The sequence below is a fragment of the Propithecus coquereli genome, unplaced genomic scaffold, assembly GCF_000956105.1.
Source record: "Propithecus coquereli isolate 6110/MARCELLA unplaced genomic scaffold, Pcoq_1.0 Scaffold2, whole genome shotgun sequence".
In the NCBI taxonomy this organism is placed as follows: domain Eukaryota; kingdom Metazoa; phylum Chordata; class Mammalia; order Primates; family Indriidae; genus Propithecus; species Propithecus coquereli.
Window position 1 is genome coordinate 11,209,565 of NW_012144966.1, and position 14,899 is coordinate 11,224,463.

Below are 14,899 nucleotides of genomic sequence, written 5' to 3' on the forward strand. Positions count from 1 at the left end.
GATTTCATTTAAATAAAGCTGATGCTCCTCTGGACTTGCGCTTAAGTCTGCACACACGCCCTAGAAAAGTGGTTTGACCAAGGACTTGACAAAGAAGTAAAGGTTAATCCATTAACCAACCCAAAGTTAATGTCATTCATTCCCAAGGAATGAGTGTCCAAGAACAATCCAAGTGCCTGGTGGTCGGTTCCTTTCAGCCATACCTTTCTCCCAGTTATTGGATTGAATTTGTAGGTAAATGCTTTTTTCCTCCCTCAAAGGACAAAGCTTTGAAGCCAACGTATTATTTTTCTGCACCCTGCTCTTTCCTCAACCTCAAGGAGGTACACCCTTTAATAGAAATAGCCTGACAAAAGCCACCTCAGCAGTGATGCTTGCATCTCACCTGAGGTCTAAAGAGCTCCCTGACCCCTCTTGGATAGAGCCAGGACAGGTCTGGCTTCCTTGGGCTAGGATAGAGCTTCCTATGCTAGACCTCTCCATTGTTGGCCCCCAGGGTAGGGAATCTGTTGTGTGCTGAGAAGACACTTCATTACTTCTCAGAATTTTCATCTATGTTTTTATATTCAGGGGTTTTCTTGAATATCAATAATTTGACCCCAAATAAGGCCCATTGGGCTTTAGATATTTTATGAATTATTCCCTTTTTTAGAAAAAAGAAAGGTCTTTATTCTTAGAAATGAGAGCTCTGGCCATGATAATAAAAATATACATTGTCCTTAAATGTAAAAGCTACTGATTTTAAAACTGTATTTAGAAATTAATGGGCATTCTTTAAAACTATCGTGTTTGTGACCTGCCCAAACTAGTTTATTATTTGATACACACAACTAAATTACTCACATCCATTTATTCATCTATTCTTTCAACAACAAATCATTGAGCTCCCATTCTGTGTCAGGGACAGTGCTGGCACCGAGGGTACAGCAGTCTCTGCTTCACGTGGATTGCAATTTACTGGAGGTGTCAAATAACTACATTGTCAGAGTCATAATAAAGTTTAATGTGAAGGCTTCTGGGGAAAAGTTTTGTTTCCCCTCTGGTTCTTAAGGATGAAACTGGTCAGCAGCTGCCCACCATCTCTCCCCTCCATGACCTCATCACTGCTCTTGCAGGGAAGATGGGAAGGGAAGCTTTGCCAGGTTTGAAAGCAGGATAATTCTGTGGCTGATGAGTGTTTTGGAAGGGTCACTCACCCTGCAGTGTGCAGAGAGATTAGAGGAAGCAAAAGGAGGAACCAATCTGTGTCGGGAGGGAGATGGGGGAGAAGATGGTTGGATGAGGATGGTTGGTAGTGGTGCTGGGGTGCAGGAAATTGGATGTATTGGCTGCATACCCACGAGATAGAATGTGCAAGACACAGTGATTGATTCTCTGTCAGGAAGGAAGAGGGAGCCATGATTTCCAGTGGGCGGTACAGGGTTTGGGATATACACATCAGGTGATCTTACTCGAATCACCTTCAAAAACTTTTTGGCTTTGATCTGCCCATGGGATGTATGGGGGTGGTAGAAAAGGTAACCTTTGCGTATTTCTTGTGCATAAACAACACGAGTGAAAACATTTAGAAGCTCAAATCAATTATTTAATCCAATGAGAGAGAGAGATCTTCTCTGTGGACTGGAAAGAGTAAATAGAGCACAGAGGCTTAAGTTCATACTGTGTAATGTGGAAACCAGGATAGTACTTGGAAGGTAGGGTGTAGGGTGGTGTTTACACCTGTTGTCCCCTTATAATTATTAAGAATGTCTCCTCCTACTCTCAAGTGTCCTGGTTTAGGTAAGTTTTATGGTCCCACCACTCAAAGGCCATGTTCAGCTGATTAGATATTCATCTTGCTAGCACAGCTCAGAGGCAGATGCATGTGGCAGAGAGAATATGAGAGGAGGACCCAGAAGACATGAATTCTGTCCCCATCTCAGGGGTCATTGGTGATTCATTTTATTCCTGTCAGCCTCTGTCTATTCTTAAGGAATGAGATGTCATTCACTTACATGGTTATTCAAAAGATTTTTTTGTTTTACATAAGCAATTTGTAGTGTGCTGAGAGCTATAAAACAAGGCATTATGATCTGCTTACATTCCCCATAGTTTTTTTTTTTTTTTTTCCGAGACAAAGTCTCACTGTGTTGCCCGGGCTAGAGTGCCGTGGCGTCATCCTAGCTCACAGCAACCTCAAACTCCTGGGCTCAAGCGATCCTCCTGCCTCAGCCTCCCGAGTAGCTGGGACTACAGGCCTGTGCCACCATGCCCGGCTAGTTTTTTCTATATATTTTTAGTTGTCCAATTAATTTCTTTCTATTTTTAGTAGAGACGGGGTCTCGCTCTTGCTCAGGCTGGTTTCGAACTCCTGAGTTCAAACAATCCGCCCGCCTCGGCCTCCCAGAGAGCTAGGATTACAGGCGTGAGCCACCGCACCCAGCCGTCCCCACAGTTTTTGATCACGATGTGTGCTATACTTTTCTGACTGAAACAGTATTTTTCCCCCTTTCCTCTCTTTATTTTAAGCCAGCTCCCATGTAGGTATCTACCCATCTTTTACCTAGATCGTGTGTAATCTATATAATACAACTCTATAACAATATATATGTGGATAGATGCACAAATTATTTCTCTCCCCCCCCCCACTTCATAGGGATTTTAAGAAGGAATCTGGGCTTCAGAATCGGAATACCAGAGTTCTAGGCCTAGCTTGGCTGTTTCTATGTTTCTTCTGAACTGTTTCAGTTGACTACAGATATCTCTGAATTCTTCTCTCTGTAATTTCTGAATTTAGCCTTTGTCTTTCTACCTGACTTTTCATATCTATATGGAGCTAGTAATGCCCATCCTGCTTAGAAAAACCAGTGTTCTGAAAGGTTGGCAGTAAAGGATGGAAACATTGCAGGAGGAGGAGAGAAGAGTTAAAAACATTTAACTGGGGAGATCAGCAGGAAGAAGACATGGAGGCAGGGATGAATAATGTATGGAGTTATTTGTAGGCGTGCCATATAACGTATGCAAACTGGAATGCCTTTTGAAGTAAATGAGGGTGCTCTTGCTGGGACATGACTAGTGCTATAAAGCAAGCTGTCCCAGGCACACAGGAACCCATGGTCAGCAGAGTTCTTGGGGGTTGCATGAAGTTCGTTTTGCTTGAGATAAAATAAGATGACCTTCAGTGAGTGTTTAACCCTGTACCAGGCCTGGTACAAAGTGCTTTCTATCTTTAGCCTATTTACTTCTCATATCAGCTCTGATAAAGTAGATAGTGTTTTCTTTCTTTTGCAGGTAAGAAAGCTGAGTCTTGGGAGGGGGGGTTAGGCTACTTGCTCAGGGTCTCATAGTCCTTAGCCCACATTGCCTGGCTTTCAGGACACCTTCTTCATAGCCACATGGCAGTAGTGGGATTTTTTTTTTTTTTTTTCCCCCCTGCTTGTGTACTGGTGAATCTGTTTCTTCATTGGGCTTCTTTCAGATTATTTCTACTTAGTTCTGTAATTTTACTTGGGTTTACAGACCAATAATTGTTGTTATTAACAGTTAGAATGACACTGGACTTGGGGCAGATACCTAAGCAGTGTGATGTTTTCTGTACTTCCTCTTTTTATAATGTATTATATATTTCACCCAGAATGTAATGGCTGCATTAGCCTAAATCAGAAGTTCATCTTAAACTATTCTATTTTTTCTGTATTTCCATTTCCTATATGTGTATATAGAAGGTTTTTTTTTTCCAGTAAACACTGTTAGATTGTGGCTATTTCCAAAGAAACTTCTATAGCTCTTCTTTGAGACCCACAACTTATACTAGTTTAGGTGATTGAAGCAGGAAACTGGAAGTGAGCATAGAAACAGATAATAAATGATTGTACTGCTCTAATAGTTTTGAGTTTTAAGCCACTGAAGTGATTTTCTCCCAGATTAAAACAGCCTTTAATTATTATTCTTATATAGATGCAGAACTGCACAGTTATATCGAGGTTGGGCAGTTTTGTGACTCTTAAGCAGAAACACTGCTCAAATCTTTACGCTTTGTATTTCCAGAGCCTGCTAAGCCTTGATAGTGTGAGCAAATCACTCTGAGAGATTCATCTTCATTACTCCTTTCAGAATTAGTAGAACCAACCGCAGTGGCATCTGTGCAGGATGTCCCAAGCTGTGGAAACACTGCCTGTGTAGACTCTGAATAGAGCATAGGAGTCTTACAGCATTAAAGCCCTCACAGTCTGATCAGACCAGTCCATTCCCAGAAGAAGTTGGTGCTCTCAGAGCACAAGCTAGGATGCTGTGTTACTAAAAGATTTTTGTTTGATTCCATAGATGTTCATGGCATAGTGGACAGAACACTGGACTTGGAAAGACCTTGAGTTGCTCACCTCTTGGAGCTTTGGTTTTCTCATCTGCAGAATTGGGATAATGTTTATGTGAGCTACTTTGCAAGATGATTAGGAGGTACAAATGAGATGAATAGGAGTATTTTATTTTTAAAAAAAGTCACCTTGCAAATGAGCATTGTGTCTATGTAAGAGAGAGAGAGAGAAAGAAAAGAAAAAACAGTTAAGAAATGATTCTGGGCTGGGAGTGGTGGCTCATGCCTATAATCTCAGCACTTTGGGAGGCCAAAGTGAGAGGATCACTTGAGCCCAGCAGTTCAAGTCCAGCCTGGGCAACATAGCAAGACCTCATCTCTATAAAAGATTTAAAAATTAGCCAGGTGTGGTGGTATATGCCTGTAGTTCCAGCTACTTGGGAGGCTCAGGCAGGAGGATCCCTTTAGCCCAAGAGTTTGAGGTTGCAGTGAGCTATGATGATACCACTGCATGCTAGCCTTGCCAACAAAGCAAGAGCCTATTTCGAAAACATAAAAATAATAAAAGGAAATTATTCTCCCATCCAAGCACTAACCAGGCCCGACCCTGCTTAGCTTCTGAGATCAGAGGAGATCGGGTGCATTCAGGGTGGTATGGCCGTAGACAGGAAATTATTCTAACGGGAAGCGTGGCAAGGGAATTAAAGTAGCAACTATATGAGATTGGAAAGGAAAAAAGACCACAGAAATAAAGTCTGTGGGGTTTGGCACTGAGTGGGCAGGGGCTAAAGAAAGAGGAGTTTGCAATAAAATAACAAGAGTCTTGGGGCTGAGTGTTGCTAGTGACTAAAGTGGACAACATTATGTTTAGGGTTTAGGTACTACTGCTTAGAGGAGCGTCCTGGTGGAGCTACATACAGAACAGGCAGTGGAAAGAACATGTGAAGCTCGGGAAGGAGATGAGTGAGGAGAAACAAGTTTGAGAGTCCTGTGCTTATTACAACTGGTGGTTGAAACCACGAGTTCTGACAAGGAAGGGTGTAGGAAGGAAAGGATATTTCTCTTTTCTGTGCTAGTGTCCTCACCATCCCCTTGCCAAATATTTAGAGGGGAATGAACAAACAGAAAGTTACAGTGCAAGAAAGAGGATTGTAGTACTATCTAGGAAACCCAAATTAGAGGAAGTTTCAACAAAGGGCATTTAAAAAGGAGGAATGGGGAAGTGGTCATCAGTGGTGAAAATTCAGAAAGTGTGAGGACAGTGAAGATGGAGAAAAGATAATTAGTCACTAAGGACACGTAAGGGAAGTAAGTTAATGTTCTTTCTCTGTAGCTGTCAATGCCTGTGTGTGAAAGCACTTAATTTGGGTGGGACGACGAACTCTCTAATTCTAAAGGCTGTCATGTGCTGGGTCTGGAGCAAGGATTGTATCTACGTCTTGATTCCTTCCAGCGAGAGGAGGTGGTGTTAGTACTTGCTATTTATTCAGGACCTACTGAGCTGTGCTTAGCACTGACATAATCCTAAATAACCCTGCAGTTATTGTTCCTGCCTTACAGGTTCTGTTGCTCCAAGAGGCTAAGTACCTTGCCTGTGGCTCTAATGTCACAAAGTGATGAAGTCGGAAATGAAATGCAGGCCGGCTTGACTCTGGAGCCTGTGCATTTCTGTTACACGCCATGACACTGTGGTGCCTCCAACTTCCTAGTCCAATCTCTGTCCACTTTCAGGAGTTAAGTGCTCTTCCAATCTGTTCATGCAACCATGGGCTCTAAGCAAAGATCTGAGATTGGCAAAGTATGGTATTTTGGAAAGAGTATTTGATTTGTAGTCCAAACGTCTGGGTGAATCAAACCTTGGCTATGTAACTTTATATCTTTGTGACTTTGGTCAAGTCTTTTACTGAGAAAGTTATTTATTTGGGCACCTCAGTATTTCCCAAGCTGCAAAATGTGTGTGAAAATGGTTTTAAACTGTCAAGTGCAAGGCAAGTATAACATGCTGTGATCTTAGTGTGAATTTAAGTCACTGTGTTGCCTTCTATAGGGTTCTTTACATTTTGGAAGTTTTAATTGTAATCATTCTGTTTACATTCATTAAGCATTGATTGTGTGCAAGGACTTCTGGATAATTACAGATGTGTAAGACCTGGAGAAACTTAAAGTAATTCAGGGAAAAAATATTTTCTCTCAGAAAAAGAATGTTCAACAGCAAGAACCAGAAGTGACATATTTTACCAGTAGGACAGAAGGACCATGATCTTTGTATCAAAAATAACAAGATAAAGGAAATAATTTTTTTTCTTGGGGACAAAGAACATTGCTGATATGAAGCAAAGTGTCAAAAATCTTTCATATGCAGTTTTGGCATTTGAAAGCTTCAGTCTGTCATCTCTAAGTCCATATATAGCCTTGTGTTTGGTCTATTTAGAAAAAGGGAGATTTGTGTTCAAATTCAGAGTCTTCACCTGACTCACCACCTAACTTTGGTCAATTGACTTGTTCTTATTTTTCAGACAGGGAGGGAAATATTATTTAGGCTGAAAAGGGAATAATTTTATCAAAGATAAGGGAAGACTCTATAGTGCCATGAGCTTGGGAAATAAAACTTCCTGTAACATGGCCCTTCGTGAGCTTTCCTACTCTACTGTAGTAATTTCAGTCACTAGAATCACTCTTGAGAGGCCTGAAAAGGAAGCTCAGTTATTTAAAAAAAAAAAAAAATTAAACAAAATAAACAAATAAATAAAACAACCATCAGGAAATACTAGCCTGAATATAAAAAGTACAAATTGAAAAATGTAAATTGGTTTAAGCCGTTGACTGCCTTTGTTCCTGCCCTTACGGACGTACCTCTGGGTGTTAGACACAATTTGCGGTTTCTACCTCTGTGAACAGCAGAAAGCTTAGAAACTTAAAATGATCCAAACTGGTGTACTCACAAGATCCTGTACCTTCCCCTGTTCCCAGAATTGTGACTGTTCAGGGACTGAGTGCCCCTGCTGAGGCATCAGTCTTGCAGGTATGGATTAGCTAACAGGAAATTCAGTAGATAAATTCTATCTTAATAGAAATTACTTTTTCAGTTTTCTAATGAGCTTTTAAAAAGGGATATGCACTTTGGAGTTTTTGTTAGTTGAACAGTCACCGAAGTTCCCTGAGTGTTCATTGTAGTGCGATGTCAAGAGAAATAAAAATTTGCAGATTTTTTTCCTACTAAATCATTTAAATTGCTCTTTGTTGTACCTTCCTACAGCTGAAGGCTGTTTTTGTCCCAGTGGTGGGTGGTAAATGAACAGGATTGAACAACTTCAGGATGAAACTAGAGGTAAAACTAGCCAGACCCCTTAAATCCTGGATCAGAACCAGGCAATACTAGGCAGAGAAGCCTCAATTCCCAGCGGCTTCATGATCCAAAACATCTGTTTCTGTAGTTGGCACAATTCCACTTTTTTATTTGTAAAATTGTTCCCATCTTTGAAAACGCTTTAAAAAATAAAGAAGTCCCCATTCTGTCTCCTCTTTCCACTTCCCAACACATACATTTGTAATTACCTGGTTTAGTCTGTGTGTTTAATCAGTTTAAATTGAGAATGTTGCGTACATCTGATTTCAATCTGAAGGAGCCATTGAGTATTGGGCAGTTACCACCCTCATGTCTGCCAAAACGTGCCTCTGCCAAAAAACAGATAGGACTCACACCAGGGTATTTCCTAAAGAAGCCACTTGACTCAGATTAGATGTTTAATTTCCTTAAAATATTGTTTTGGATTTGAGTCTCTGTTCTCTAATTGGGATATTCTGATGTAATTTAGGAATATCGCTTATTCGCTGAGTTTGTTCCAGGATCCAGCTGGCATTATTCTAAAAGCCCAAACCTCAAGGAAGTAAACTCCACTCTGAGTGCTGAGTGTCATCCCTCACTGCTTTGAAGGGTGGGCCAGGCGCACGTGTGTTCACATCTTTGTGGAACCATCATACATGCAATGCAGTTAAATTAATTCTGGGAGAAAAGGGCTTTGAGTTACGGGAATGAAACCTCTGATCAGAGGTTCACATCTTTTGAGATATTTTCTTAAATTGAAATAGAAAAGATTGCTTTGTTCTAGAAGTAATTATTCATTTTAACTTCATTTTACCTTTTCGTTGTTGTTGAGACAGGGTCTCATTCTGTTTCCCAGGCTGGCATGCAGTGGCCCTGTGATAGCTCACTGTGACTTCAAATTCCTGGGCTCAAGTGATCCTCCTGCCTCAGCCTCCTGAGTAGCTGGGACAACAGACACATGCCACCATACCTGACTAACTTTTTAAAAACACCTTTTGGAGAGATGGGGTCTTGGTATATTGCCCAGGCTGGTCTCAAGCTCCTGGCCTCAAGTGATCTCCCACCTCAGCCTCCCAAAGTGCTGGGATTATAGGCATGAGCCACTGCACGCAGCTATTTTACTTATGAGTTGACATATCAACAACCAAGTTTCTAGATTTCCTCATCTATGTTTACTTAAAACACCTTTCACTGGTTAGAGTTTGAGATCTTAAATTTTTGTTTTGCTTTTCCTTGTTGAGCTTTTTTTTTCCTTTCTTTCTTCCTTTTTTTTTTTGTGTGTGAGCTTTATTGCTTAAGGACCATAATTTCTTAATGATAAAGAAATAAAAACATAGAACTGTGCTCTTTCTACAGGCTTGAAACCAGAGTTGATGAGTTTACAGACTTCCAGCATGCGCAAGCCTCTAGGAGGCCCTTTATTTGTTAGCAAAGTTAGGATACTGCTAAAGATTCCCTATACATTTTGCATAGTGGTAAAGCCACACACATCAGGGTGACGGGCTGACATTCCACAGGGGTATTTTCAACAGGCTCATGAACTCACCCTGAGTCACACAACTAGCAAACTGAAAGTCGAACAAATATAGAGAACATTTGTGGGGAGACCTGTGAGATTGACCTATGTCTGGGCTTAAAAAGTCTATTTTAATTGTGATATAACCACATACCATCAGCTGGTTGGGGTTACCAGAGTGTAGCCAGAAGTTTGTTTCGCAAGAAAATAGTCAAAACCAATGAAGATAGAGAGTAAGAAGTTTAATGGCATAAAGCTTAGGGCACTTGATGTAGCATTTCACAATGGGGTTGGCCTTGATAAAGAAACTGAGGACACTTTAAACACTGAAATGATCATTTAAAGTGGCTTTCGGAGATTCGCTGCCTTCTGGCAGGACCCTGAAGGGTTATCACAATTCGTTTCCTCCTCCTCCCTGCCTTCTTCCCTGGGCGCTCTCCCCTATAGATGCTCTTCCAGCCCTGATCCAGGATATGACTGTCTTAAAGTTTAGATCCCAGAGACAACTTCTTTTCCACTTTTCTCATATCTTGCAAAACGCCATCCGGGGCCGGCAGCAGACTTCCTGGGGTCCGAGTTGTGTGCCCCTCATTCACAGATGAGCCCCAGTTCCCTCTGCTTTTCTGACTTCCTGGAGTTGCCAAGACACAAAGTAGCTCCATCAGCTGGGAAGCATTGTATGCAAGCAGAATTATTATCTGCCAAGTTTGAGTGTTCCTCATTTTTCAAAGCCAAATTAGTCACAGTCTGATTCACTCATTTCACAAATACTAATCGAGCACCTATTGTCTACCAGGCACTATTATGATGCTTAGGATATATAAGAGGAAAAGCAAACCAAGGATCCTACCCTCTAGGGAGCAGAGGTAAAGGAGATTGTGTTAAGACTGTCCCAGCCTTTGGTCGTAAGGTAAACTGAGTAACTGCAGAGGGAAGAACTAAACACACGAGAGGTTGGAGTACCTTGTCTGGCCCTGTCTAGTCAGTGATGAAGCAGGGAATAGAATCCTTTACTCCATTTCTTCAAATCCAGTACAGGGTTCTGGTAGTTTCTTAGTGATTCCTGAGAGTATCTAGAAGGAAGAAGCTTCTGCCCAGAGCGATGTATTGGTGTCTGACCATTGTGGTATGGTTATTACAAGGGAAAAATTTGCATATAGTAATTGCTAGTGAGTGTGGGTAAATGGGGAACTTAGATGTAAAAATAACCAAACCTAAAAAGAAAGGATTTTATAGTAAAAACTGAAAAGGTCTTCAGCCAAATTGTTCAATGCCGTTAACAGTCGCTGGCAGAAAATTTTGGCCAATCGTGATACCAAAACCTGCATCTTTTCTGTGTTTAGTGTGAGTTCCCATGTACATAACATGCCTGGATTTTTCATCCTGACTCTATAGGGTTTGAAAATAAGGGTACAGTGCCGCCTAGCATCTTTATCAGACTTTTGCCTCACACGGTATTAATCTGGGATCTTGTTTTCTTCCACTGTCTCCTTTAGAGTTGCTGGAATTGTGGCCGTAAAGCCAGTGAAACCTGCAGCGGCTGTAACACAGCCCGATACTGTGGCTCGTTTTGCCAGCACAAGGACTGGGAGAAGCACCACCACATCTGTGGACAGACCCTGCAGGCCCAGCAGCAGGGAGACACGCCTGCGGTCAGCTCCTCCGTCACGCCCAACAGCGGGGCTGGAAGCCCAATGGACACACCACCAGCAGCCACTCCGAGGTCAACCACCCCGGGGACCCCTTCCACCATAGAGACAACCCCTCGCTAGACGTGAACTCAGAACTGTCGGAGGAAAGACAACACAACCAACGCGAAACCAGTTCCTCATCCTCAGATGCTCAAAGTTGTTTTTTTTGTTTGTTTGTTTATAGATGAATTATCCTATTTCAGTACTTCAGCAAGAGAGAACCTAACTGTATCTTGAGGTGGTAGTAAAACAGAGGGCCAGTAACGGGTCATAATGACTTATTGTGGATAACAAAGATATCTTTTCTTTAGAGAACTGAAAAGAGAGCAGAGAATATAACAATGAAATGATAGATTTGACCTCCTCCCTGTTATTTTCAAGTAGCTGGGATTTTAAACTAGATGACCTCATTAACCGATGCTTTACCAAACAGCAAACCAAGAGATTGCTAATTGCTGTTGAAAGCAAAAATGCTAATATTAAAAGTCACAATGTTCTTTATATACAATAATGGATAAAAAGAGGAAACCCCTCAAGGGCATGAGCATTGGATACAGCAGTAGACATTTTAACAAGAAGATGAATGGCGTCCGTGGGTTGCTAACTGAACTTTGAAGACCCGCTACAAAACGCGCAGATGTGCAGCAGATTGGAAGGAGACACAGATGTTCGGTTTTTTTCCTGTTTCTGAAAAGAAATAATAATATCCAGGTCAACAGAATGAAAAATGAAAGATGATTTGCAGTGGGATGTATGAATACAGCAGCAAGAAAAAAAAAGGCCATAATACAAAAGGCTCCTTTTTATATATATATATACACACACACACAGAAGTAAGAGACTCAGCCTGCAGTTAATTAGCATTCTGGCAGCTTTGACATCAGCCAGCTGCCCTAAATAACCCTTCAACGTTTCTTCACTTTTGCAAGGTTCCACAGAGTAAGACATTGGGTCTATTCCAGCTCATTCATTTTATATTGAAAAAAATAATTTTAAAAAAACGGTGGCTTCAGCTCCAGCCCCTTTCCAAAATTTTTCAACCCCACCCTGTTTGGATTTTTAATTAAAAACTAGTAGTTCTCTTGGTGTTAAAACACTTCTGTCCTGTGAGGTTTCCCAATGGTGTTTTTCTTGTAAATGTGTTGGACAAATGTGAAGATGCATTGTAGTTTAACCATATGCCCACATTTAGTCTCTTTATTCCTAGTTGGTGAGAAACCTGTATCTTTCTATGCTGCTTTTATATCTGTATGTATTAGTGATATTTCTCTAGTAGTTAAAAAAAAAAAGAAAAAAACAACAAAAAAAAGACTCTTTTTGGTTGTCCTCAAGAAAAGAAAAGAAAAAAAAAGCTATCTTTCGGAGCTGCTATTTCACTCTCTTATAGGATTTTTTTTCCTGAAAACCAGCATGCTTCACGGAATGCTAACATAATGGTGTTTTTGTAAGAGGGATGTACATAAATGTATTTTGCACTGTCACAATGACTCCCTAGGCATGCTTTTTTTTTTTCGAGCAAACTCTTTTTAAATATGCTAGAGCCATTTCACCAAGTTTAGCTGTAGCATAGAGTAGTCGTGGAGTTTTTCTTTTCTTCTTCTTTTTCTTTTATTTTGGTAAAAATCATTATTAGGGACTTTTTTAAAAAAAGAAAATAACAAGATATCCTACTTTAAAAAAAAAAGGACAGTGCATGCATATTGCTGTAAGGTCGTTTAAGTATTTCTAATTTTACAAAAAATAAAAAAAAATCATTAGAGCTCCAAATGCTGAGGTGTAGACTGACAGCTTTAACACTGCTGAATGCCAGGTTATACAGTATTCTTACAAAAAGGGAAGTCAGCCAAAGACTGATCTGATGGACCAAAATCGGAATTTTGAAAAGCACCAGTACTACTTTCCAAATGATCAGCAGGTTAAACATGTTCAGCAAGGTATAGTGTGAATCCATTAACCCTTCGTTGTCCAGGGTCCAGACCAGAACTACTTGTTAGTTTTGAAAACAGTAGCCCAGGATGTGGTTGTGTGCTTTAGGAAAAGTCAGCAGTGCTGCAGGCTGTGTAGACAACCAAAGTTTACAAGGCTGGGAAGACACTTCTCCACATACATATACACCAGGCATTTCTTTAAAAATCAAAAAACGATCCATTAGCTTTGGGGGGTTTTAAATGTAGCCCTTGGATACAGTTTTAAGTGGCTTTTAAGTATCTGCATAGAGGCAATCCTGAGGTTTGCTTTAAGTCTCTTAAATTGAACATTTTTTTAAGCATTTCTTCCCTGTATTTTCATATACAAGTTGGTTTTAATTTTGTTTGGGTCGTGTTATGTTTTTTTAAAATGGCTTTTTAGTTTAGAAAGTTCTGATGAGCAAATCAATACATCTATCCATCTGCATGTTGGAAGTCCATCTGCCAGCACACCTGCTTAAAGTGAAATGAAAGCACATAACCAGGCTCTGAATGGGTTATATTTTATCATGGTGCTCCCAGAATCCTTTGACCTCACTCTGCTTTCTAGTCTGCTTGTGACACTGGACAGTCCTTTCTTACAGAGCTATTATATGTTCTAGGCTACGAAGGGTTAAATAATCCCAAAAATGAGGTATGTCATACCCACACGTCTTTATCTCTAGAAGCTGTGATGTATGTGAAACAGCACTGTTATTCTTAACACTAGTGTGTAAAATAAGGATTAGTACAGTACGTCTCATTACTTTTTAATTCAGGGCACCCTGAGTGAAAACAAATACAAAAAAATCCCTAACTCTGAGCTCTATCTCTGATTCCTCTTCCTCCTTCCCCTCTTCCTCCTCCTCTTCCTCTCCTGTTTTGCTACATTCTCCTCAGTGGCAAAAAGTTTCACTCTACCTCTGACAGCATGTATATTGCACCAGTAGCTAACAAAAACTGGTCTAGTCAAACCAAATGGGCACAAAAGAACCAGGATACCAAAAGTTAAGCTCATACAGCTGCAAACCATATCACTTCTTGGTAACAATGCAGACCTCATAAACCTAAAGAAGAGAAAGAAAAGAAAACTTTTGTTACTTTCCTTTTTTGCTTGTCACTTATATACAGGCTATGTGAGAGTATAATTTGTAGGTATAACACATTTAAAAAAAAGTTATCTTCATTGCATAGAATTGAATGGTGGTCGCTGATAGGAATAGGGCGTCCTCTATCTCTTATCTCTGTCTCTTACTCTTTTTCTCTTTTTCTCTGTCATGAGACTGTGTGTGTGACAGGGCCACCTGTCTTTATTTTTTTTTCTTAACTTTTTTTTTTTTTTATGTGTAGGTGCATGTCTTGGGGATTTAAAAATTTCAAGGCTGGTTTACTTATGCAAAGCATGCCTACGTCTGGAATACTTAGGGAAAGAAAGCGACTCCATATTGTCCGAATTCCTCAAGGGACAGAAAAAAATTGGAGACTGTTGAAATGCAGATTTGAAGTAATTTTTTTAAAATATTATTTTGGGTTCTGCGACATTGTGAAAAATTAAAGTTGTTGTGCAATACTTAATTCAGACATGTACCACAAGTTAATGGTAGACTAACACTGGGGGGTGGGGTCTAGGCATCATGCTTTCGTCAGCATACTCTTGAGCTTTTAAGTCTACTATGTCTGAACTGTGGTTTCTTGTTTATCCTTTTTTCCTTAGTTGGACTGTAATGTATGGTCTGTCAACCTGTGAATCTTTAAAGTATGATTCAGGTATTGTTGTATTCTTTACTGTGTAATAAAAAAGTTTAAAAAAATCTGTATCCTCTGTCTCATCCTCGGTGTGTGCCATGGGTGCCCACCCAGTGAGCCCAGCCTCTGTGGTGCTAAAGCTCTTCTGCAGAGTTTATTCTGCTACACGGCATGCCTCTGTAACTTGAGTTGGCTTATCCATGTGTGGCGAATAGGGAAGGATGCAAAACAATGCAAAAGTCAGGTTAGTTCATAGGGGATGTTTCCCAGGCAGGAGGAGCCAGAGGAGTGGGAGGAGAATTAGAACCTCCCATAGGAAAGGAGAGCTTGGCTTGCTTAGCTAAGCTGCTACATAGACAGCAGAGGCCCTTTTGGCTGTGTTTT

General features: G+C 40.6%; 1 protein-coding gene across 3 annotated transcripts in view; it reads left to right on the forward strand.

The window, feature by feature from the left end:
- RUNX1T1 (runt-related transcription factor 1; translocated to, 1 (cyclin D-related)) overlaps window positions 1-11,338 on the forward strand; it is a 128,310-nt gene extending 116,972 nt beyond the window's left edge. For all 3 annotated transcript variants that reach the window (XM_012643632.1, XM_012643633.1, XM_012643634.1), the window contains exon 11: window positions 10,629-11,338. In XM_012643632.1, coding sequence (XP_012499086.1) covers window positions 10,629-10,904 — 276 coding nt within the window. In that variant the 3' untranslated portion in view covers window positions 10,905-11,338. The remainder of the gene's footprint in view (window positions 1-10,628) is intronic.
- Window positions 11,339-14,899: the final 3,561 nt, after the last annotated feature.